The sequence below is a fragment of the Megascapheus bottae genome, chromosome 17 (assembly GCF_031878675.1).
Source record: "Megascapheus bottae isolate mThoBot1 chromosome 17, mThoBot2.hap1, whole genome shotgun sequence".
NCBI lineage: Eukaryota > Metazoa > Chordata > Mammalia > Rodentia > Geomyidae > Megascapheus > Megascapheus bottae.
In genome coordinates this window covers 35676444-35699307 of record NC_143525.1, presented here as the reverse complement: position 1 = coordinate 35699307, position 22864 = coordinate 35676444, and the positions used below count along the sequence as shown (strand labels likewise).

Here is a 22864-nt window from a genome sequence, read left to right as displayed (position 1 = left end):
GATTCCTCAGTACCACATACATAGAAAAAAGCCGGAAGTGGTGCTGTGGCTCAAGTGGTAGAGCTCTAGCCTTGAGAAATTCCAAGGACAGGGCTCAGGTCCTGAGCTAAAGCCCACAACTGGCAAAAAAAAATTATAAAAAAAATTCAGGAGATGACATATAAAGATGTGAGTTTGTGACTTTTAGTGAAAAGTGAGAGCCACAAGTGGTAGAGTGCTAGCTTTGAGCAAAAGCAGCTCGGGAATAGTGCCCAGGCCCTGAGTTCAGAAAGAAAAAGGAAGAAAGAAAGAAAGAAAGAAAGAAAGAAAGAAAGAAAGAAAGAAAGAAAAAAGAGGAAGAGAGAGAGAAAGAAAGAAAGAGGAAGAGAGAGAGAAAGAAAGAAAGGTGACAGCCAGGCTTGATGGTACATGATTGTAATTTCAGCTACTTCGACGGGGAAGGTAGTAAGACTGGGTCTAAGGCTAGCCCTAAGCAAAAGCACAAGATCCAATCTGAAAAATAACTAAAGCAAAAAAGTCTTGTGTGTATGGCTCAAATGCCTAGCCAGTGCTAAGTCCTGAGTTTGATCCCTAGCATTGGTTCAAAGCCAGCACTAAAGTCTGTGAGATTCTTACCTGCAATTAACCACTAGAAAACTGGAAGTGGTGCTGTGGCTCAAAAGGAGTAGGGTGGTAGCCTTGAGCTGAAGAGCTCAGGGACAGCACCCAGGCCCAGAATTCAAGCCCCACGACCACAACAAAAAAAAAAAGAAAAAAAGAAAAGAAAAAAAGTGAGAGCTAGGTATGGAGGTGTATGTATAATTCTAGGGCTCAGAAGCTGAGGGCAGGAACATGAGTTTGAGACCAGCTTGGGCCATATAGTGAGACCCTGTAAAAAATAAAATAGCTGCAACAATGACAACCACAACAAAACCCTAAGGAAGGAGGGAGCAAAGGAGGGGAAAAAGGAAAACAGGGTAGGAAGGAAAATCCTTCCTCCTCAGGGCAGGAATTGGTGGAGTTGGAAAGCAGAGTGTGAGCTTGCCATAATTTGTTGCCTTTGGCTGATCTCTGGCTCACATGAAGTTCAAAATCACACGCATGACTCCTGGAGATGTGTCTCAGGTTCAGCTGTGTGAGTCCTCAGGGTTGGGGGTGGGGGATTTGGGTCTTATCTGTGAAGAGATGACCAACAAATGACACAAGGCCCAAACCCTGTATAACTGCCCAGGATGTATCTATTAAATAATCCCTGAGGAAAATAAATAAATAAATAATCCCTGAGGGATTTATTTATTTTGCTGGTCCTGAGGCTTGAATTTAGGGCCTGGGCTCTCTCCCTGAGCCTCCCTGTGCTCAAGGCTAGCTCTACCATTTGAACCACACCATCACTTCCAGCTTTTTCTGTGTATGTGGTACTGAGGAACTGAACCCAGGGCTTCATGCGTGCTAGGCAAGCACTCTACCACTTGAGCCACATTCCCACTTTGATAAAGTGCAACAACATGGCAACCCTTTGGAAAGACAGGACAGGTATTCATTGAGAGTAGGTATTAGGGCTGAAAATAACTGAGTCTCAGAGGCATGGTGGAGCAAGTTGCCCAGTAGCACAGCCAAGAAGTAACCAGGCTAAGATGAGTCTGTAAGTCTGAGGTATAAAGCTTGTCTTCATCTCATACCCTCTACTGCCTGCCTTCCCTGCATGGACAAGTCTAATTCTATCCTCCCTCCCTTTCTCTCCCCGGTATCTCAGGTGGCCACTACTAGTGTCTTATACACAGAGCCTGCCAGCACCTGAAAGCATCTCCGTATGTGGGGCTGGTGTTAGATGAGGCCAAGGACTGGCCTGAAACCCATAGTCTGGCCCTGTTTGCCACTTCAGTGTCCCCATAAGATGGCCAGTCTGCTACCACCTTCCTGGGCAGTGTGGAGCTCCAGGAGGGTGAGGCTACTTCTGGACAACTCCTGGACATCCTACAAGCCTTTGGTGTGTCTACATCCAAGCTGGCTTGCCTCCTCAGCTCCAGCCTCCCCACTGACCGCCTGGAAAGTATCAGCCTGCAGCCCCAGGCCATCTGTCCATTGCTCACAGAGCTTCACTGTCTTCCTGTCTGGACAGATCAGAGCACCCTGCCTCTCTGAGCGAATATGATAGCATTTTCGATGCCCTCTTCTGTCTGCATGATGGCCCCAGTTCTCACATGGTGCCCGAGCTCAGGGCAGCACTGGACCTCACAGCTGTAGACTTGGCAGGACCCCGGCAAGTACCCTGGACTTCCTTGTTGCCTGTTGTGGAAGCAGTAGCTGAGACCTGGCCTTGCTTGGTGCCCACCCTAGAGGCTACTGTTCCGGCTTCACCCATAGCTGGGGTGCTGCCTTGGCCCTATGCCAGTTCACCTTCGTAACCTTCACGCACTTGCTTCTGGACTCTGCCCTCGGTGCGGAAACTTGCCCTGGTGTTGCAGTCTGAAGAGCCAAATTTGGCCTTGTTACAGCCACAGCTTCCACCCTAGGTCAGTGTGGCTCAGGAGACCTCCACCCCCAGTGCCTGCTGCTAGCACTGGCATCCTCCAGCCCTGATGGGGAAGGTCAGCGCTGTACCTACAGCAGCGTGGAGCCCTTGGGCTACTCCACTGCTGCACTCCAGGGCTTGGAGCAGCTCCATGCAGAAGGAACTACAGGACTCCTACCCAGGGCCCTCCCTGGACAATGTGGCTGCCTTTGCGGCCATCTTTGATCCCCATCACTACCCACAGGTGCCGGAGCAGCTGGGCATGCATGGTGAGGGGTCATTGCAGGCACTGCTGTGGGGCTTTGTGCCAGCCCAGCACTGGGAGACTTCACGCTCTTTAAGAGTGTGGCATCCAGCCTGGAAAGCTCAGCGCAAGGGCCCTGTGCACGCAGGCACGCAGGCACTCTGAGCTGCATAAGCTCTTCCCAGACTTCACCACCCTTTCTGCCCGGGCCTTGGCACTGCCCATGGGTGCTGGGCTGTTAGACAAGATGGGCCGAAGCCATGAGCTGCAATGGTGGGGACAGAGCAGGTCTGGGGACAATCGGGGTGACCACACAGTGAAAATTGCTGTGGATGGGCCCCCTCTGCACGACTTTGACTTCATGCTGGCTGTGGAGTTCCTAGAGAGTGGCTGGGAAGAGGAGCTCCTGGGGACTCAGCTCACGAAAGGGCGATTTTCTTTTGTCCCAGCCAGCCTGGAGCCTAAGGGCTAACTCAGGTGGACTTGACTCAGCTGAATTCATACTGACCTATTTATTAGTTATACTCTGAATTCATACTGACCTATTTATTAGTTATACTCCGTGGAATCGTCCCCCTCCCTTTCCTTCTCACAGAGCAGAGTGCTGCAGGCTCCCCTGGACTGTCCAGAAAAGCGGACAGAGATGCTAACAAAGATCAGAAGGTCCCCAGCCTTTCCCGGGCTCTCAGAGTTTGCTGAAGAGAGCTTGCCCTTTCCCCTTCTGGCTCTTACCTATAATTGGAACCTAGGAAAGTAGTAGGGAGTGTTTTGAGGACTGAGGGGCTAAGGGGAAAGGAGATGTGCTCCTTAACTGTTTCCTACTCCCTAGCCTTGCTGTGTTTCTCTTCAGGTAAGACTGGAGAGTACAGGGCCGTGGTTGGTTTTGCTATGCAGCACAGCACCTTCTCTGTGCATATGTGAAGGGTTCAAGGGCACAATGGTTCAAAAGGGTAGTGTCTTCTTCCTCCAGGCCAGTGGGCTTTTCTGTATATGACACAGCATAAATCTGCTAATATGGAATAAGGATATTCTGTCTTTCAGTGTGAAGACACAAAAACAACAGAGGATTTCTTTTGGTTTTGCAAGCAGAGAGTCCAAAAAGATCCTAACTGGATTGTATTTGGTTCTCATTTCTTCTTCCTCAGAGTCTGGTTGCTTTAAGTTCCTAGATCTCTCCTTCCTGCCCTGGCTTCAGACTTTTTAAGACCAAAGACTACAAACCACTGCTGGTGCTAAGGCTGCCCTGCGTGCCTGGGGAAGGGGAGAGGGTGTGCCTCTCTTCAGACCCTCATGGATTCCTCATTCCCGTCTGACAGCCCTTCCCGTGAATGGTGTGGGACTGGGTGGGAGGGGAGGCTAGCCAAGCCCTGGGCTCTGCTTAACTGGTAATAAAATGGAAAGCCAGTACCTCACGCGGTCTCCGTGGTAGTGGTAGTACATAGCACCTCTGTTTCCTCTGACCATGGTACACCTGGAGTTCATTTGGGCCTCTATTGTTTGGGGGAGCATCAGTCTCTTGGGCTGAGAGCCTGAACTGTGGACCCCTTGACCTTTGATTCTCCAGCTGGGTGAAGAGGAAAACAAAAATGTCTCCACATCCAACAAGACCATCAGCATTCAGTTGTGGCTTCAGAGGAACGACAGAGCCCCCATAGCACCCCATTTCAGACCCTGCCCTTCTTCCTCCTGCAACAGGCCCTGCCTCCAGCACCCCCAGTCCCCTGCTGGCCTCTCGGCCCCTGCCCACTCGGCCTCTGCAGCCCCCGCTGGACTTGAAGCATTTGCTGGCTTTCCACTTCAATGGCTCCACCCCGCTCAGTCTCTTCCCCAACTTCAGCACGGTACGGGCTGGGCAGGAGGGTGGAGGGGCACATGGCCAAGCCTGGGGGTGGGCAGGGAAGGAGCCTTAGAGGATCAGTCTCAGTATTTGGGGCTCACCAGGGGCTCACTGTCCTCTAGCATTCTCGAGAGTGGCTAACTATTCACAAATAGGGGCCCAGGGGTCAAGCTGTCTCTAAGGCTAGCAAACAAGATAGTGTCACCCCAAAGTTTACCCCCCACCTTACCATCACAGTTGCCCAGAGGTGGGGCCTCTGCTTGAGTTTTTGTGGGGAGACTTCTGTGGCTGATCCATGCATGTCTATGTATCGGGGTACATGTGGGGTGTGCCTTTCTGTGGTTACCCATGTCTCTACAGGTCTTTGTATTATATGTGGTTGTGAGCTTGTGTTGGTGTCCTGTATGTAATTGGGAACTATATGTAATTAATGTGTATTTGTTTTTCTGAGGGGTTTTGGTATGTCTTTGAGTCTTCCATGCATGTGTTGGGGATGTGTCTGATTTCTCAAGAGTGTGTTTCTGTGTGTTTGGTTGTGAGTCAACCTGTATGTCTTTTGTCTGCATGTACATGCTATGAACATATATGGCTATACTAGGCCTGTACATTTCTGTGTGTGCATGAGTGGAGGAAAGTTGTCAGTGTGGATTTTACTTTATTCCATGAGGCATAAGAAATCATCCCTATTGTTTTCACATTTGCTTATTTTTATGTTTGGGTAATCTTGGGGTTTAAACTCAGGGCTTTATGCTTGCTAGGCAGGAGCTGTAAGCCTCAAGCAATCTCTACAGCCTCTATTTCTCATTTAGAAAACCAAAATAAGAGCCAGATGCCGGTGGCTCACACTGTGATTGTAGTTATTCAGTAGACTGAGATCTGAGGATCACGGTTCAAAGCCAGCTCAGGCATGAGAGTCTGTGAGACTCTTATCTCCAATTAACCACTAGAAAACCAGAAGTGGTGCTGTGGCTCAAGGAGCAGAGCACTAGCCTTGAGCTGAAAAGCTTAAGAACAGCACCCAGGCCCAGAGTTCAAGCCCCAGGACCAATGGCAACAACAACAACAACAAAAAGAAAAAGAAAAGAAAAGAAAATCAAAATAAGAACCAGGAGCTCATGTCTGTGATCCTAGCTACTCAGGAAGCTGAGATCTGAGGATCACAGTTCAAAGCCCCTGTGAATTTTTTTTTTTTTTTTTTTTTGCCAGTCTGGGGCATGAACTCAGGGCCTGAGCATTGTCCTTGGGCTTTTCTTAAGGCTACTGCTCTACCACTTGAGCCACAGCGCCACTTCTGGCTTTTTCTGTGTGTATGGTACTGAGGAATCGAACCCAGGTCTTTGTGCATGCTAGGTCAGCACTTTACCACTAGGCCAAACTCCGGGCCTGTCCCTGTGAAATTCTTATCACCAATGAACCACTGAAAAACCTGAAGTGGTGCTGTGGCTCAAGTGGTAGAGTATTAGCCTTGAGTACAAAGAAGCTCAGAGGCAGCACCCAGGCCCTGAGTTCAAGCCTCATGACCAAACAAAAAATAAAAAATTAAAAAATATGGCTAACTCGCACCCCATCCTTTGAGACTGGCACCAAAAGCTATTTCAGGCAACTTTAGAGTCATTTGGGACTGGGCCTCCAGCCTTCAGAACCTACTCTCAATTGCTGACATGTGCAGGCCAAACTACTGTTCTCATTGGAGGGGAGAGCTACAGGCTCCCCCCTCTGAGATCCTGGCACTGTATCCCATTACCTTTCTGTCCTCAGCATTGTCTCTGCAGGAAACCCCTTCTCTCAAAGTCTCTGTTCTCTTCCTATTAGAAAGTTCCTCTTGACAAACTTCTGCATTTGGCCCAACAATCTTAAGAGTCACTCTTCTTCCCCCCCCAAAAAAAAAAAAAAAAACAAAATAAAAAAGGGAACATAAACTCTTGTTTGGTTTGATAAAAAGAAAAATACAATAAAAGGAGAACACTGCTGTTAATACTCGAAAAAAAAAAAATCTGCTTGGGGAACCTCAGGCCTCTTGGCTCCCTGCCTCCCTAGCCTCTCACTCTCCTGAGACCAGATGAAAGCCTCCCCAGGGACAGTGCCAGAGTTGGTAAGATAGGACAGAGCTGGTAAGATAGGCCACTCACAGATCCATGCATAAGGCTGGCTAGAGGGAGGGTGATATCAATAGGACTTTTTTTTTGTCCCATCCTCGCTTTTTCCTGCACCATGTCTTGCTGGTCTCCGTGGCTCATACCTATCATTCTAGCTATTTAGAGGAGGCTGAGATTTGAGGATTATGGTTTGGAGACAGTCCATGAAATTTGAATCTCCCAATTAACCACAAAAAACAACAACAACAAAAAATAAGAAGTAGAGCTATGGCTCAAGTGGTATTCTAGTCTTGTACAAAAAAACCCTCGGGGACAGTGCCCAGGCCCTGAGTAGCTCTTAACCTCCAAGTAGGCAGATAAAGCCAGTCAGAGATAGCCTGTCTCGTAGTCTGGCATCCACAGGATGGGACAGTTCCTTCTAGAAGCTCACCATGTAGTAGCTTTGAGTTTTCCCTAGTTTATTAAGTCCATGCTTCCTCAGCCAACCCCAGAGTTATTGAGTCCTCCTGCCTCCCTCACAGATGGACCCGGTGCAGAAAGCTGTCATCAGCCACACATTTGGGGTTCCCTCCCCTCTGAAGAAGAAGCTTTTCATCTCCTGTAACATCTGTCACCTGAGGTTCAACTCAGCGGTGAGAGGCAGTCATGGAAACAGGGCTGGGCTTCCTTCTAAAGTACTTCTGGAAGGATGGGGGTGGTGAAGGGGTTGCAGAAGGGGCGCTTGTGCTTTCACTGACCCGTGCTCTCTGCTCTCCTACCCATTCCCTTTGCCCCTGCTGCCCAAATCTATCTCCCTAGACTTCCTTGTCCCTCCCTCCCTCTGCCTTGCCCCTGAGCTCTGGATTCTTCTGCAAGAGAGAAGACAGCCCTTCTCCGCATGCGTAGTGTGGGGTAGAGCTGAGATGTTCACAGAACATGTTCATCCCCATCATCTTAATATTGTCTCCTGTGAGAAGGGTGAAATGCGGTGCCCTGCCTCACTTGTCAGAGGAGGCACTGTGCCACACAGATGGTAAACAGCAAAGCTAGGATTTGAAGCTGGGTGCCAATGGCTCACACCTGTAATCTTTAGCTAATGAGGTAGTTGAAATCTGAAGATGACAGTTCAAAGCCAGCCTGGGCAGGAATGTCTCTTATCCCCAATTACGCAGCGGAAAGCTGAAAGTGAAGGCAGAGTTCAAGTGGTAGAGCTCCAGCCCTGAGCACACAAGCTCAGGGACAGCACCCAGGCCTAGAGTTCAAGCCCTAGGGGCAGCATCAAAAAAAATAAAAATAAACAAGACTGGAACCCATGCCAGGATGGCTCTCAAGCTCGCATACATTCCACTGCAGCCTACCCATCTAGGGAGAAGAGGCACTCTTTCTGGCCTCCCGGGAGAGCCAATTTGGGGTATGGGCTATGCTGGCCACTGAAGAGGGGCATCGATGGCTCATGACTATAATCCTAGCTACTCAGGAGGCTGAGGAGCAAAGTTCAAAACCATGCCAGGCTATAAAGTCCATGAGACGCATATCTCCAGTTAACCACCAAAAAGCCAACGTGGAAATGTGGTTCAAGGACTAGAGCACTAGCCTTGAGCCAAAAAGTTAAGGGACAGCACCCAGGCACTAACTGGCCTCACTGCTGATATGTGCATGCTTACAAAAGAAGAATTCGTCCATGGTGTGTTCTGAGTCCTGCTTCCTTTTGACACCGTCCCTCGACTCTGCAGTTTCGTGACCCTCTGCCCTCCTCTCTCCAGAACCAGGCGGAAGCACATTATAAAGGCCACAAGCATGCCAGGAAACTCAAGGCTGTTGAAGCTGCTAAGAACAAGCAGAAGCTACAAACACTGGCCCGGGAAGAGGTGGTGGTACCCTCTGCCCCAGCTCTGGCCAGTGGAACCCCTGGAGACTCACAGAGCAAAGGTCAGTCCTGAACCCTTCTCTGACTTTGCCCCAAGTCTGGCTTCTGAAAAGGAGTTAGGTGAGGCCTGCTAGTTACCGTCTCTTTTATGTAGGAGTAATGTACACTTACAGGCAAAGGCACTCAAGGGCGAAGCTTGGTTAACTTCTCCAGCCTGAGCATGTCCAGATTAGAAGACACGGAACCAGTATGTGAGCAACAGAAATGAATCTTTCCACAATTCAGGTGTCAGAGGTCCCAAGTTGAAGCTGGACATCAGGCTTACACCTGTAATCCTAGCCACTCAGAGAGGCTGAGATCTGGAGGATCACTTATTGCAGCTTCACTGTATTATGGGTTTAAAAAGCAAAACAAAACAATGCAGGAGTTACGTTCCAGAGGACCCCCCCACACACACACTCCTGCCCCGTGATAGGTAAACTGAGATACAGGGAAGGATGACTGTGTAATGCTGCTACTTTGTGGATTTTCACCTATCACGGAACACAACTCCTGTGATAGGTGAAGGATCACTGTACTGTCAACTTTATTTTGGGTAGGGAAACTGAGGTCCTAAGCCGCCCAGTGAATTGGTAGTAGAGAAGCCTAGAATTCAGTGCTGCTCATCCCAGCAACAGGTACCCAGCAGAGCTTCAAGGGCACAAGAATGGTCCTGGGGTTTCAAGCTTAATGACCCATTTCCCCGCAGGTCCAGCAGCTTCTCCCCTTGGCCCTCCACTCCAGCTACCACCGACCCCAGACCCACCAGCCAGGGAGTCAGCCCACTCAAACATCTTGGATGCTGCCTCTGCTTCCACTTCTTCCTCCTGCCCACCTTGTTCCCCAGAGCCAGGCCGGGAGGCACCAGGGCCTGAGCCCACAGCGGTGGCTGGGGGAAGTGGAGTGGGCGGGGAAGGTAGGAGCGAGAAGGAGCGCCTGTACTGCCCCACATGTAAGGTGACGGTGAACTCAGCCTCCCAGCTTCAGGCTCACAACACAGGTCAGTCCCCACCCCAGGAGGAAAGGGAAGGGCAGGGAGGCTGTCCTCCTCACATGTGGGCTGCTAAGCCCTGGCCACTTTGTGCTAGGACTGGGTGACAGGGGCATGGTGCCCAGCTGTTATTGTGGCCAGGCATTTCTGGGTCCTTCCACTGATCCCTAGGGAGGGGGCCCTGGGAAGTCTGGGGGAGCAAGGACTGAAGGCTGTTGTGTCTCTGAGGTCTTCCTGGACTCCAGAGGACAGGAGGCACCCTGCCATGGCCTGCATCTCATCTTAGATCAGCCTAGAAAGGACTGACACGTGAGCAGGAGGGAGCTGACCAGTGCCAACCAGAGGGCCTTTTCTGGGGGAGCCTGGCGAGAAGCCAGAGACTCTGGGAGGGAAAAATCTGTGTTGTGCAGAGGATGATGAAAGGGATGGCCACACCAGCCTAATCTGAGGGGACTCCATGCTGATAGGTTTTATCCCCTCCTCTCAGGAGCCAAACACAGGTGGATGCTGGAAGGTCAAGGAGGGGCTCCGAGGAGGGGTCGAGGTCACCCAACGTCCCGAGGTGTACCTGGACACAAGACCAAGAGAGTGACTGGGGGCAAGGGGGGCCGGCAAGGGCCCACCCCACCCTTCCACTGTGCTCTCTGCCAGCTCCAGGTCAATTCGGAGACCCAGCTCAAGCAGGTAGAGGATGGGGTGGGATGGGGTGGAGCTAGTGATGGAGCAGACTGGGGAGAGGAGGAGGGGAGGGGTGGAGCAGGCTGGCTGGGGGGAGAGGTGGAGTGGACCGGCTGGCTCTTTGAGGCCAAGTCTACCTCCCTAGTATGTGCTCACAGAAGGTGGGCTGTGGATAGAGCGTGGGAGAGTAGTTTGGGGGAGGGGAGTGTCTGTGGGCTTCCTCCCCTTGTTCCCAGTCTGTCCGTCCATCTGTCCATCAGCACATGAGCAGCCGGAGGCACAAAGACCGCCTGGCAGGGAAGCTCCCCAAGCCTCCCAGCCAGCACAGCAAGCTGCAGAAGCACGCGGCTCTGGCCGTGAGCGTCCTCAAGGTATCTGTCTCCAGGCAACAGCAGCAGGGCCTGGGGAGGGGGCACCTGGGGAGCTGGACTTGTGGCAGGAAGGGCAGGAAGTGCAGAAAGGGCAGGAAGGAGGTGGGGCTAGGCTCTGGGCTATCCTGGGATCTACCCAGAGGAATTTCCGGCAGGTGGGCTGGGGTCATAATCTTAGGGGCCAGAGGCTGGGCTGGGTGCACATCTCCTGGAGACCATGTCTCCCCCGCCCCCACAAGCCTTCTCCCCTCTTCCATCCTGAGGCTGGCTTCCCTAGGGGGCAGGAAGACAGGTGGCAGAGAAAGCCCTCTGGAATGACAGTTTGGGGGTGGGAAGGGAGGAAGATTTAGGGTTGGAACGCTAAGAAGCACGTTCCCATGAGGCAAAAGCCCACACGATGGGCCTGGGGGGGAGGCGGGGGAGGGGCGGATGGGCCTTTCTGGGGTCAGAATTCCTGTCCCATTCCTCTCTTTTCTTTGTAGTCTAAACTGGCCCTGCAGAAACAACTCACCAAGACATTGGCAGCCCGTTTCCTGCCCAGCCCGCTGCCCACCACAGCTGCGGCCATCTGTGCCCTGCCAGGGCCCCTGGCTCTCCGGCCTGCACCCACAGCCGCAGCTACCCTCTTCCCAACTCCCATCCTGGGTCCAGCTCTGTTTCGCACCCCAGCAGGAGCAGTCCGCCCTGCCACAGGACCCATCCTCTTCACCCCCTACTAGCCTTCCTAGAGAGGCTGGGTCAGATTTCCAAACAGCTATTGACCATCTCCCTCTATCCACGAAACACCTGTTCTCTGAATCCTGTGGGGACTGCCTTCTGCAGCTTAGGGGATCCTGCACAGTGTAGGGCAGCTGCCCTTCACTGTCTGGACTGGACATACAACCAACAGCCATTTCCACTCCTTTCCTGGCCCATCCTGGGCTAGTCCTGAGCTCTCCTTCATTTCCCAGCCTGCCCAATCCCAGGCACCTACACAGAACCCCAGCCCCAGCCACATGGTGCTTTTCCCCAACCAGATACCTAGACACATGGACTCCAAGCGTCTTTGCCTTCACAAGCCAGCCTCTCCCGGACCAAGGACATATGTAGGACCTCTACTCCTGTGCTCCAGGGCCTCTCAAACTGGAGTGTGTTTGAAGTGATCATGGGGTACGGCAGAGGATAGTAGGGGTAGAGCGGACTGGTCAAGCAGTATTAAAGTGGGACAGAGCCAAAGGGGGAACCTCATCTGTTCTGAGGAGATGGGGGTAGGGTAGAAATAGATGAGGATGATGTTTGGGCTGGGCCTTGGCTTTAATAAAAGTGACTCATAGGGTGAGGTGTGGTAGCCCACACCTGTAATCCCAGCAACTGAGGAGGCAGAGATTAGGAACATTATGATTTGAGATTCTCAGCTGGGCGGGCTCGGGCTCAGGCTGGCTCATGCCTGTAAATCCTAGTTACTCAGGAGGCTGAGATCGGAGGACCACATTCAAAGCCAGACCCGGCACAAAAGGACCTGAGACTCTTATCTCCAATTAACCTCTAGCAAAAAAGGGAAGTGGGGCTTGGCTCCAGGGTAAGATGGTAGCCTTGAACAGAAGAGCACAGGGACAGCACCCAGGCCTAGTTCAAGCCCCATGACCCACCAAAAAGTGAGATTCTCATGTTAATCGAGGGTCGGGTGTGGTAGCAGGCACCTATGGTGCCTACCCATCCAAAAATGCAAAATCCTCGGAGTTTGGCCTAGTGGTAGAGTGCTTGCCTAGCATGTACAAAGACCCGGGTTCGATTCCTCCGTACCACATATACAGAAAAAAGCTGGAAGTGATGCTGAGGCTCAAGTGGTAGAGCTCTAGTCTTGAGAAAGTCCAAGGACAGTGCTCAGACCCTTAGCTCAAGCCCAGGACCGGCAAAAAAAAAAAAAAATGCAAAATCGTATCTGAGAAAAATTAAAGCAAAAAGCATGGCCCAAGTGGCCATGCCTAGCAAGAGTGAGGCCCAGAGATCAAACTCTAAAATCTCTAAATAAGTGATCTGTCCACCAAAGCACTCTCTCTTCTTAGGCTTTCAGATTCCTCCTGAACCCAACTCTTGGAGTGGGGGGGGGTGTGTGCATCGTGTTTTCCAATTAACACCCCGTCCCTCCTTACCACTACCTCCAAAATGAAAGAGCATTTTTCCACTGCTCCCCATCCAACCTGGGCCCCAGTCAAGTACAGCTATCCCTCCTCTAGCCAGCCTCATGGTAGAGCTGTGCGGATCAGATATACCTTCAGGTCTATTCTCACACTACCAAAGTCTGTGCCACAAAACTGCCCCACCCTTGACCCTTCAACCGCCAATATGGGACTTTGACAGTATCCACCTGTATCTTCCCCCCTCTAAGATATTTCCAGTGAGAAGACAAAAAGGGTGGAATGGGGGGGGGGGACTTTTTGATAATAGCAGTTGTAGTTTTATTGTGTCCAACACAACAATAAATGAACTTTGAGCCTGAAGATGCCCTGATTCTCCTTTCCCAGTCCTGGGTACCAGACCCTTTACCCCTGTTTAGTAGAGAAGTATGGATTGGAGGTTACCTGGTTGTAGTGTCTCACCCATGCTAGCGATGCATACTAGAAACAAAAAGTGGGCACTAGAAACCACTTGATAGCATGACTGTGTACAGCCTCCCTTCTGAACCCCAAAACACAAGGCCTGTTAGCTCAGGAGGCTGCTATTGGTATGCCTGGTTCTGTTCAGGCATCTGAGGTAAGAAGGAAGGGTTAGAGGAGCACCTTGTCCAGCCTTCCCCATGGCAGCAGGCATATAAATACAGAGAATATAAATATAAGTCCAGCTACTAACTCAAAACAACCAGAGAGCGAGCGAGGAACAGAGACCAGCCCCCAGGGGGAGGTCTGCAGACTGGGTACTAGATCACCACTAGCAACTGAGAGTGCACTCTTGCCCCCTAGTGGTTGGAGGGAGAGAAGCCCAGCCTCCAGGGCTGGTAGGCATAGCACCTTAAAGAGAAAAAAAGGGGACAAAGCCACAGCCTTTAGAAAGTACTAGAGCTGGGAAGGATCCAGGAGATGGATTAAGCAACTCCTGTCAAATTACAGATGAGAAAAACAAACCTTCATCCAGAGGGGAACTGCCTTGCTGTGTCACACAGGAGGTTGGTGACTCACAGCCCAGTCACCCTCAACCAATGAAGCCCATCTACTCCCAAAGCAGGAAGAGGAGGTGAAAAGTTGGGAAGGAGGGGCATTAGGATTCAAACACAAATTGACACTGGCAGGAGGCTGTCTTCCCCCAGCCAAGGACTGGCTAGGGGAAGGGTCAGAGTGAGGGAGGAGGAGCCATCACCAGGATGCCTTGCCCTAGTCCAGGCACAGGTGCCTTAGATGTATGCGTAGTACTGGCAGGAAATGCAGAGGGCTGGGACCCTGAAACAGGAGCAGACCTGTGATTGGGCACTTCGGCATGGGAGCTCTTCATCCTTCCCCGGGCAGGTGGCAGGGAAGATGACCTACAAGTGACCCCATCACTTCCTAGAGTTGAGAGGGAAGAAAAGTGGCTTTGGCCTAGGTCAGCCCAGCTGCCTGCCTGGAGTGTCTCCCCCAAAGCTTGCCTATGTACCCCTTGTGTCAATCCATCCTTTAGAGTCCCAGAAGCTAGAATAGGGTTGGGAAAGTTAAAAGAGAACAGCAGGTTTTTCAGCCATCCAAGGAGCCGCTGCCCTTGTTCTTGCGGCTGAGGGGAAAGGCAGACTTGCTCTGGGGTTGGGTCATCTTGCTGGCCAGGTAGACAAAGGGCTCCAGGAGGGAGCGGCGGTCAGCCACTGATACCTCCCAGAGCTTCACCTTCTCTGACTTGGCCCAGTGCTGAGCCACATCTGGATCTACACGTCGCTGCTCTTGCAGGTCACACTTATTGCCAAGGACCACGATGGTAACCTGGGAAAGAGAGACAAGAAAGTCTGTGGGTTGCTGGGCACCAGTGGCTCATGCTTATAGTCATAGCTGCTCAGGAGGCAGAGATCTAAGGATCTCAGTTCAAAGCAAGCCAGGTAGGTAAGTCCGTGACACTTTTATCTCCAAATAACTAACCCCCCCCCCCAAAAACCAGAAGTGGTACTAGACTCTAAGTGTCAAAGTGCTATCCTTGAGCAAACAAGCTTAGGGACAGCTCCCAGGCTGGGGATTCAATCCCCACAACCACCAACAACATTAAAGAAAAGTCTGTGAGCCAGGCACTGGGTTCATGCCTATAATTCTAGCTACTCAGGAGGGTGAGATCTGAGGATCATGGTTCAAAGCCAGCATGGGCACAAAAGTCCCTGAGACTCATCTCCAATTAACCACCAGAAAACCAGAAGTGGAGCTATGGCTCAAAGTGGTAGAGTGCTAGCCTTGAGCTAAAGAGCTCAGGGACAGCACCCAGGCCCAGAGTTTAAGCCCCACAACCAACACAAGGCAAAAAAAAAAAAAAAAAGTCTGTGCATATACCATGGATCTCAAGATCTAGTGTCAGGTTTTGGCTAAACAACTGGTTAATATCTCTGGGAAGTAATTCCAAAGTCCTGACACACTTGTAATCCCACCTCTCTTCAATCCTTTGCTGAGACCTCTTTTAAATGATAGCTTTCTGGGTGTTCTCTTGTAACCTCTTCTCAAGTTACAGCATACTCAGGAGGGAGGCAGAGGCAGGAAGATCTTCAGCCGGAAGCTAGCCTGGGCTACATAGTTCTCAATTTGTTTAGATAGTTGTGGTTTTGGAGATCAACAGAAAGATGAGGGGAAGTGTCATGTGTTATATCTCTCCCTCCCCCAACCCAAAGAGAACGTTCTTTAGTTGAGCTGCCTTATGTAGGGCTACCACTCTTCTGGGTCCTAACTTACCTGTTGGCAAAGAGTGAAAGAAAGAGCCATGGTGGACACTCCCACCAGAATATGCCAGCAGGAATCTAGAGCACACACCTCCTTCTTATCCTTGGATTTGTCAATCTCCTTCTTGAGCAGCTCCACACGCTGGAAGGACTCTCGGCTGTCTGTGCTGTAGACCAGGACATAGCCGTCGGTGCAGGAGAAGCAGTGCCGGGGCAACTCGGCCCCATCTCGAAGTCCCCGGGTGTCATAGAAACGCACCTGTTCCCGTACTCCTCTGTCTGTCTCGATAGAACCCACATAGATATCCTCCTGAGTCTCAATCATCTCAGAACCTGGAGAAAATGAGGCAACTTGAGGCGGGAATGTGGTTTTGTGGCATGCCTAACAAGTATGAAGCCCTGCGTTTGATTCCTCAGTACCAAAAATCAGAATAAGCCAGAGGTGATGCTGTGGCTCAAGTGGTAGAGCACTAGCCTTGAGCAAAAGCTCAGGGACAGTGCCCAGGCCCTGAGTTCAAGCCCGGGACTACCCACCACCCCCCCCCTAAAAAATGAGGAAACTCATTTGAAGTAGGTAGATGGGAAATGTGAATGATGAGAACATGCTATCAGGCTGGCCAGTAGGAGAGAGAAATGTGTGGGCTGAGGAGAGGTCAGACTTGGGAGTGTGACAGGACTAAGATGATTTAGGGGAACAGATGTGGAAGTTATGCTAAGCAAAAAGTATAACACTGGAGTTTCTTTCTATCTTGAATACTGGATATCTTCCTTTCAGGTTTGTTGTGGAGGTGGGAGTTATTTGTTTAAATTTTACATTTTTGTATTTGTGGTGCTGCAATTCAAATCTAGGGCTTCACACACATTAAGCAAAGGTTGAACCATGGCTTACACTATAGCTTAGTTTACTCTTGAAGGTTCAAAAGTACTGGCCAAGTATGGAGTGTTTGATGTGATCAAACCCTAGACCTCCTTTTATTTGTTGTTTGGAATTGTCTAAACAATTAAGAGAACTTTGTAGCCAAGGCTGGCCTCAAACTCAAGATCATCCTCCTTCAGCTTCCCTTCTGGGTATGCTATAATTTGAGAAGAGGTTACAAGAGAACACCCAGAAAGCCACCATGTAAAAGAAAGGTCTGAAGCTAGGAGTGAGGCCTAGTGGTAGAGTGTTTGCTAGCATGCACAAAGACCTGGTTTCGATTCCTTGGACCACATACATAGAAAAAGCCAGAAATGGTGCTATGGCTCAAGTAGCAGAGTGCTAGCCTTGAGGAAAAAGCCCAAGGACAGTGCTCTGGCCCTGAGTTCAAGCCCCAGGAATGTCAATAAATAAATAAATAAATAAAAAGAGGTCTGAGCAAAGGGTTGGAGAGGTGAGATTACAAGTGTATGCAAACATGCCCAATTCTACTCCTTAATTCTTTATTTTCCACTATTCCCCCAGTTGCAAGCACACTCACCTACTACATGGTTTCCATAAAGAAGCTGCTCCAGGATTGATGTTTTGCCCACTGATGCTTGGCCACACACAACCACCTTGCAGCTCTTCCCCATGCTTAGCCTCCAACCTTGAGGAATAAAAGCATTCTGGGTAAAGTGAGGGAAGGGAGGCTCAAAACATAGGACAGACCTCTCATAACAGAAAGCCCAAATTTGGACCTGAATGTAAACGTCCAGGGATTGTGCACTGACTCTAACTGGAATGCATTGAACTTAAGTCTAAGTCTGCCACATAACAGTGTACTGGACTGCATTTATCTTATAATTCCCAGTAATGTGGACTGTATCTGCCACAGACTTGGTGACCACCATATGTGTCTCCAAGGGCAGAGAAGAGCCATAGGTTTAAAGAAGTTTCTGCCAGACTGCACGGTGGCTCACGCCTGCAATCCTAGCTACTCAGGAGGCTGAGATCTGAGCATCAAGGTTCAAAACTAGCCCTGCACAAAAGGACTTGAGACTCTTTATCACCAATTAACTTCTAGAAAATGGGAAGTGGGGCTTGGCTCTAGAGTAGGGTGGTAGCCTTGAGCTGAAGAGCTCAGGGATAGCTCCCAGGCCTAGTTCAAGCCCCATGACCCACCAAAAAAAAAAAAAAAGTTTCAGCAAAGTTCCTTCCTTTGTTGTGCCAGTTCTACGGCTTGAATTCAGGGTCTGGGAGCTCTCCCTTAGTCTTTTCACTCTAGACTGGCAGCTGGCACTCTACCACTTGAGTCACAGCTCCACTTCCAGCTTTCTGATGGTTAACTGGAGGTAAGAGTCTCACAATCTTGCCTGGGCTGGCCTGGAATAGGATCCTTAGATCACTGCCTCCTGAGTAGCTAGGGATTATAGTGGTAAGCCCCTGGCTCACACCTTTCTGTGCACACCTTTCCTTAAAGACATTAAGTAGAATGGGCATGGTGGCTCAAGCCTCTGATCCTAGCTATTCAGGAGGCTGAGATCTGAGGATCAAAGTTCAAAGCCAGCCTGGGCACTAAAGATCGTGAGACTTATCTCCAATTAACACTAGAAAATAAGAAGGAGGGCTGTGGCTCAAGGGGTAGGGCGGTAGCCTTGAGTGGAAGAGCTCAGGGACAGTGCCTAGGCCCATAGTTCAAGCCCCATGACAGACCAAAACAAAAAAGACCCTAAGTAGAAATAAGTAGGAGGAGTACTGTTTTGTGGTCAAGTCAAAGAGACTGAGCAAATAAAGAGACCTTCCATTCTCGGATGACTTACTCAGATGACAATTCCTTCTGAACCCTGGTTAAATCCATGGCTAAAATGAAGAACAGTAGAGGAAGAGGAATCTACGTGAAAAAAGACATCGGAAAGGAGATGCATTTTGCTGCCCTTGGATTGACAGACCCAAGGGAAAGGCTCAGTCAGACCCAGCACGTTGACTAGATCCCACCGCTCTCCCAGTAGGCAAACTTCACTCTAAGGAGCTACACACAAAAATCCCTCCAGAGAGCGGAGGTCCAAAGGCTATTCCCCTAAGGAGCCCCCAAAAGAGCTCTGTCCAGAAAGAAACTCCTGACGTGGGTCCCCCTTGTCAGGGGGAGACACCCAAGAGATCGCCAGAGAAGGCACGGCCAGACTTCCCAAGGAAAGACCCACACAGGGAATCAGAGAGAGAAGCCGGTCACCTAAGAGGCCCAGGGGCAGAGGCCGGTCCTGGCAACGGACGGGCACCGCCTTCCAGCTCCGTGCCTCCGGGGTCCCCGCTGCTCTCGCAGGCACCTGAGGAGGTGTAACCCCGACCTCACGGGGCTCCCTCTTCCTCCGGCTGGAAGCAGCCTCCCTGGGCCCGCCCCCTTTGCCTGCCGCTTTGTAGCTTCCGGCTAGCAAGACGACTTCCGGCGACGGAGAGTTGGTGCTGACCGTTCAGCGCCCCCTGAGGCGGGCGGGGGAACGTCACCCAGGATCGGGCCTAGCCCTTGGCTGCTCAACGTTCTGGGCTCTCTGATGCTAACATGTTCCCTCTCTAGTCATGTTTCCTTTACCCAATCATTTAATTGTCACATGTTTTCTTTTCCTTGTTGAGACTGGCACTAAGATACATTCCCAGCCCTGGAATGTTTTCTGAGCCTTACAAGGTGGTACTTAGCTATAATGCCTGCACTCAGAGGCTGAGTCAGGACTGCGAACTTGAGACCATTCTGAGCCACGTTATGAGGAATGGAAGGAAGGAAAGAGGGAAGGAAGTTTTCTGAGCACCTCATCTTGTCTGTGTAGGGTCATTTGCTTTAGAAAAGCTGAGGAGTTGAACAGGATAGCCTCCCAGGAGAACCTGACCGTGTAGAAGAGTAAGACATCGAAACCGACAATTGTAGTAAGTATGGTGAGTACTATCAGAAAGGTGTATGGGGGTACAGTGAGGGGACATTTAACTTGGGGGTAGTGCACAAAGGAGAACTTCCTATGGGTTCCAACCTGTGCTGAGGTCTGAAAAGGCTTAGGGAGAAAGTGTTCTGTGGTAGAATAAAACAATCGCAAGAATAATGGCATTTTGGGCTGCGAGTTTGGCCTAGTGGTAGAATGCTTGCCTAGCATGCACGAAGACCCAGGGTTCAATTCCTCGGTACCCCACATACATAGAAAAAAAGCCAGAAGTGGTGCTGTGGCTCAAGTGGTAGAGCCTTGAGAAAGTCCAAGGACAGTGCTCAGGCCCTGAGTTCAAGACCAGGGCTAGCCAAAAAAAAAAAAAAATGGCATATTTTGGATCTATAAGTAATAGATGGTTTTGTGCCAGTGAAGTAACATGATTGAAATGTGGTAGAAGAGACAAGACTGGAGAGAAATGAGACTGGAAGCCCAATAGGAGATTACCATAGTCTTCAGAGTTTATTTTTATTTTATTTATTATTTTTTTTGCCAGTCCTGGGCTTGAGCTCAGGGCCTGAGCACTGTCCTTGGACTTTCTCAAGGCTAGAGCTCTACCACTTGAGCTTCAGCACCACTTCTGGCTTTTTTTTTCTATGTATGTGGTGCCGAGGAATTGAACCTGGGTCTTCGTGCATGCTAGGCAAGCACTCTACCACTAGGCCAAACTCCGGGCCCTATTTTTATTATTTTTTATCAGTTGTGGGGCTTGAACTCAGGACCTGGGTGCTGTCCCTGAGCTCTTTTTGCTCAAGGTTAGTGCTCTACTGCTTTGAACCACAGCTCCACTTCTGGTTTTCTGGTGGTTAATTGGAGACAAGTCTTACAGACTTTATTGCCCAGGCTGGCTTCAAACCGTGATCCTCAGATCTCAGCCTCCTGAGTAGCTAGGATTACAAGAGTGGGCCACCAATGCCCAGCTTAGTCTTCAGAGTTTAAAAGATGACAAAAGTCCGAATTGGAATAGAAAGAGACAGATTTAGGAAATACTTAAGAGATTTAACAAGATTTGGTCATAAATTGGAAGTCAACAGAAAGAATACAAGTCTTATGATATTCTTCATTCTCTTGATGATCAGGTAATTCAACAAAATAAGGAATTCAGGACAGTGGGTTACAACAATTTCTTTCCATTGTTTAGAACAGGGAAGAAAATAAATTTAGTAAGAATCTTAAGCCAGATGTTAGTGGCTCACACCTGTAATCCTAACTCCTCCAGAGGCTGAAATCTGAGAATCATAGCTTGAAGCCTGTTTGAGTAGGAAAGTCCGTGAATCTCATCTCCAGTTAACAAAAAGTCAGAACTGGAAGTATGGCTCAAGTGATAGCATAATTGAGCAAAAGCTCAGGGACAGCACCTACACATTGAGTTCAAACACACACACACACACGTTAAGACTTAGGGGTATCAGTAGATAGTTGTAATATACAGGTCTGGAGTTCTGAAGGTCTAGGCTAGAGATATCTTGAGGGCCATCCCATCATCAACAGATGAAATTAACGCTGTGGATGTAAATGAGCTGCCCCAGATAATACAAAGTGGAGCTGCGTGCTGGCAGCGCACACGTGTGATCTTAGCTAGTCAGGACACTGAGATCTAAAGATAGAAGTTTGGAGCCAACTGGAGCATAAAAGTCTGTGAGACTCTGCCTTTCAACTCAACAGCAAAAACCTGGAAGGTAGGAGTGGAGAAGCCATCAGTGTGCAAGAGAGAAAAGCTCTGAACTCGTATACAAACACAAACATACACACTAAAATAGGAGTGCATACAGTGGGAAGATATTCCAAGACAGGTTGGCTCCTGGATTAGACTGCAGACCGTAGCCACTAGCAGGCAGGTTTGTCTTAAGTCTATGTGTCTTCCTTCAACGAGCAGTGATTTGGGAAAGGGGTCCTGAATTATAGGCATAGATGAATTACCTCTCCCTTCCTAACCACGGGGCCTCCTCTCTCCTTCACCTCCCAGGCGTGTTTGGCTTACATTCCCCCAGCCCCACCTCCCCAGAAAGTCTCAGTTCAATTCACCCCCCCCAAACACATTATAGGTTTGGGTGGGGTCATCCAGACAGCATCGGGCTGGACAACCGTGCCGCGTGGAGTTTACGAGAGGGAAGTACTGAGGACGTGGAGGGGCAGGGACCTCACCCCACGGGCTGCCTGCCTCGTAAACTCCGGGGTACGGGGCTGGGGCGCTGGGTCCGGTCAGCCCCCGGGTCTGAACGCCGAGGCGGCACTCCCGGGAGGCCGACATGAAAGCGGGCCTCATAAAAGGCTCCGCGTCATGAGGGTGATGAAGCGCTCGGTGATTGGAGATCCGGGAGGGATGAAAGGCGCGGGGTGAAGACGCCCCGCGTTCCCCCGGGCTTGGCTGGGCAGGGCTTCCAGCGAGCCATGAAAGCCGGGGAACTGGGCTCCAAGTGTCTCTTGTTCTGCCTGAGGAGCCGCTGTGGACACACTCCGAGGTCGGGAAGGTAGTCAGGCGGCAGGGGCTCCGGAGTTTTGGGGGACCCCATCCCCACCCTGGCCTCCCCGGCCTTTAGCGCCCAGGATTGCGAGTTGTTATGGCAGCTAGGTTCTCCGCCTACGGAGGGTAAAGCCCCCCGGGACTTCAGTGAGGCTCCATCCTCGGGCGGCCCCCGCCTCCCCGCCCCCCCGCCCCGTCCATGGCGCCCCCTCCGCCCCGCAGCCGGCCCTGGGGCCCCGGCCCCGCGCGGAGACCGCCGTGGACCTCCAGGGATGGGAGGCCGCTCTGGCCCCCGGCGGAGCCTCTCGTTGGTAGACGGGCTCGAGGGAGCCCCTCTGGGCGCGGCGCCGCGGCGCCGCTCGATGCTCCTACCGGAAGTGCTCTTCACCGCCGGCCTCCCACTCGGCTCTCTGGTCCCGGCGGTAAGATGGCGGCTGCCGCGGAGTGCGATGTGGTAATGGCGGCGGCCGAGCCAGAGCTGCTTGAGGACGAAGAAGTGAAGAGGTAACGGGGTGTCAGGGTGACAGAACAAAACGAGAGAGGAGGCGAGCTTCGAGCCGCCCGTGGCTCCGGGAGCGTTCGTCGAGGCCCCTCCATGCTGTGGAAGCGACGCCCCGCCTTCCGCAGCCCCCCTTCCTCCCTCCCCGGGATCGGCCGGGACGGGACCCCCCCTCCCCACCCCGCCGCCGCCGCCGCCGCGCCCGGGCGCTTCCGCCCGGCCGGCTCCGGTGAAGGCCGCGTCTGGGAGGAGGAGGAGGGGGGGTGTCCTCGGGGCTGATGGCGGCGGCGGGGGTGGGGAGGGCGGCGCGGCGTCGATGACGACTTCCTCGCGTCGTCCCGACCCCCGCCTCCTCTTCACTTCTCCGCTTTTGTTTTCGGTGTGCCTCCGGGGCCTGCTCTCCCCACCCCCACCCCATCCCACACCGCACAGCCCCAGGCTCGTGGACCTCGTGCAAGGTAGAAGAGAGCGGGGCGGGCGCGGGGGTGCGCGGACGCCGCTGCCCTGCTCGCCGGCCCGGGCACAGGGCCGCACGGTGGGCCTCCCCGGAGCGGCGGCCGCGGCGACTCGAGATCTGCCCGTCCAGCCC

At 51.5% G+C, this 22864-nt stretch overlaps 3 protein-coding genes and 1 long non-coding RNA gene across 11 annotated transcripts in view; 2 read left to right on the top strand and 2 right to left on the bottom strand.

Annotated features, from left to right (window-relative positions):
- Positions 1–13009, top strand: part of Znf385c (zinc finger protein 385C) — a 52870-nt gene extending 39861 nt beyond the window's left edge. For all 3 annotated transcript variants that reach the window (XM_090350874.1, XM_090350875.1, XM_090350873.1), the window contains 7 exons: positions 4431–4576; positions 7190–7300; positions 8411–8576; positions 9263–9553; positions 10032–10228; positions 10483–10593; positions 11076–13009. In XM_090350874.1, coding sequence (XP_090207000.1) covers positions 4431–4576; positions 7190–7300; positions 8411–8576; positions 9263–9553; positions 10032–10228; positions 10483–10593; positions 11076–11312 — 1259 coding nt within the window. In that variant the 3' untranslated portion in view covers positions 11313–13009. The remainder of the gene's footprint in view (positions 1–4430; positions 4577–7189; positions 7301–8410; positions 8577–9262; positions 9554–10031; positions 10229–10482; positions 10594–11075) is intronic.
- Positions 783–8894, bottom strand: LOC150051790 (uncharacterized). 2 transcript variants are annotated; one of them, XR_016538351.1, is made up of 4 exons: positions 8686–8894; positions 8312–8474; positions 4144–4299; positions 783–1154 (listed from the first exon to the last, which is right to left on the bottom strand). It is a non-coding gene; the product is annotated as an uncharacterized LOC150051790 (long non-coding RNA). The 2 variants fall into 2 exon arrangements; XR_016538352.1 differs by having other exon boundaries at positions 8312–8471.
- On the bottom strand, positions 13008–22223 carry Nkiras2 (NFKB inhibitor interacting Ras like 2). 4 transcript variants are annotated; one of them, XM_090350880.1, is made up of 5 exons: positions 21458–21594; positions 16906–17013; positions 15708–15781; positions 15540–15610; positions 14377–14516 (listed from the first exon to the last, which is right to left on the bottom strand). In XM_090350880.1, the coding sequence occupies exons 1-5, from the start codon at positions 21576–21578 to the stop codon at positions 14462–14464; spliced, it is 429 nt and encodes a 142-aa protein (XP_090207006.1). In that variant the 5' UTR covers positions 21579–21594; the 3' UTR covers positions 14377–14461. The 4 variants fall into 4 exon arrangements, with proteins under 4 accessions (XP_090207005.1, XP_090207002.1, XP_090207004.1 ...); XM_090350879.1 differs by lacking the exon at positions 21458–21594 and adding an exon at positions 22149–22223 and having other exon boundaries at positions 13008–14516; positions 15540–15781; XM_090350876.1 differs by having other exon boundaries at positions 13008–14516; positions 15540–15781.
- Dnajc7 (DnaJ heat shock protein family (Hsp40) member C7) overlaps positions 21656–22864 on the top strand; it is a 40211-nt gene continuing 39002 nt past the window's right edge. The window contains exon 1 of one of the 2 annotated variants that reach the window (XM_090350871.1): positions 21656–21774. In XM_090350871.1, the coding sequence (XP_090206997.1) occupies positions 21704–21774 (71 nt within the window). In that variant the 5' untranslated portion in view covers positions 21656–21703. Of the gene's footprint in view, positions 21775–22153; positions 22281–22864 lie in introns of those variants that run through there. The other variant, XM_090350870.1, reaches the window with a different exon arrangement.

What these genes read in the sequence shown, in the direction of transcription:
- Nkiras2 (XM_090350876.1), bottom strand. Translation starts at nt 21,578, where the DNA reads ATGAGGCCCGCTTTCATGTCGGCCTCCCGGGAGTGCCGCCTCGGCGTT. An exon ending in CGAGGCAGGCAGCCCGTGGG is followed by an intron (nt 17,014 to 21,457) that starts GTGAGGTCCCTG and finishes TTATTCCTCAAG; the next exon opens with GTTGGAGGCTAAGCATGGGG. An exon ending in TTATGGAAACCATGTAGTAG is followed by an intron (nt 15,782 to 16,905) that starts GTGAGTGTGCTT and finishes CATTTTCTCCAG; the next exon opens with GTTCTGAGATGATTGAGACT.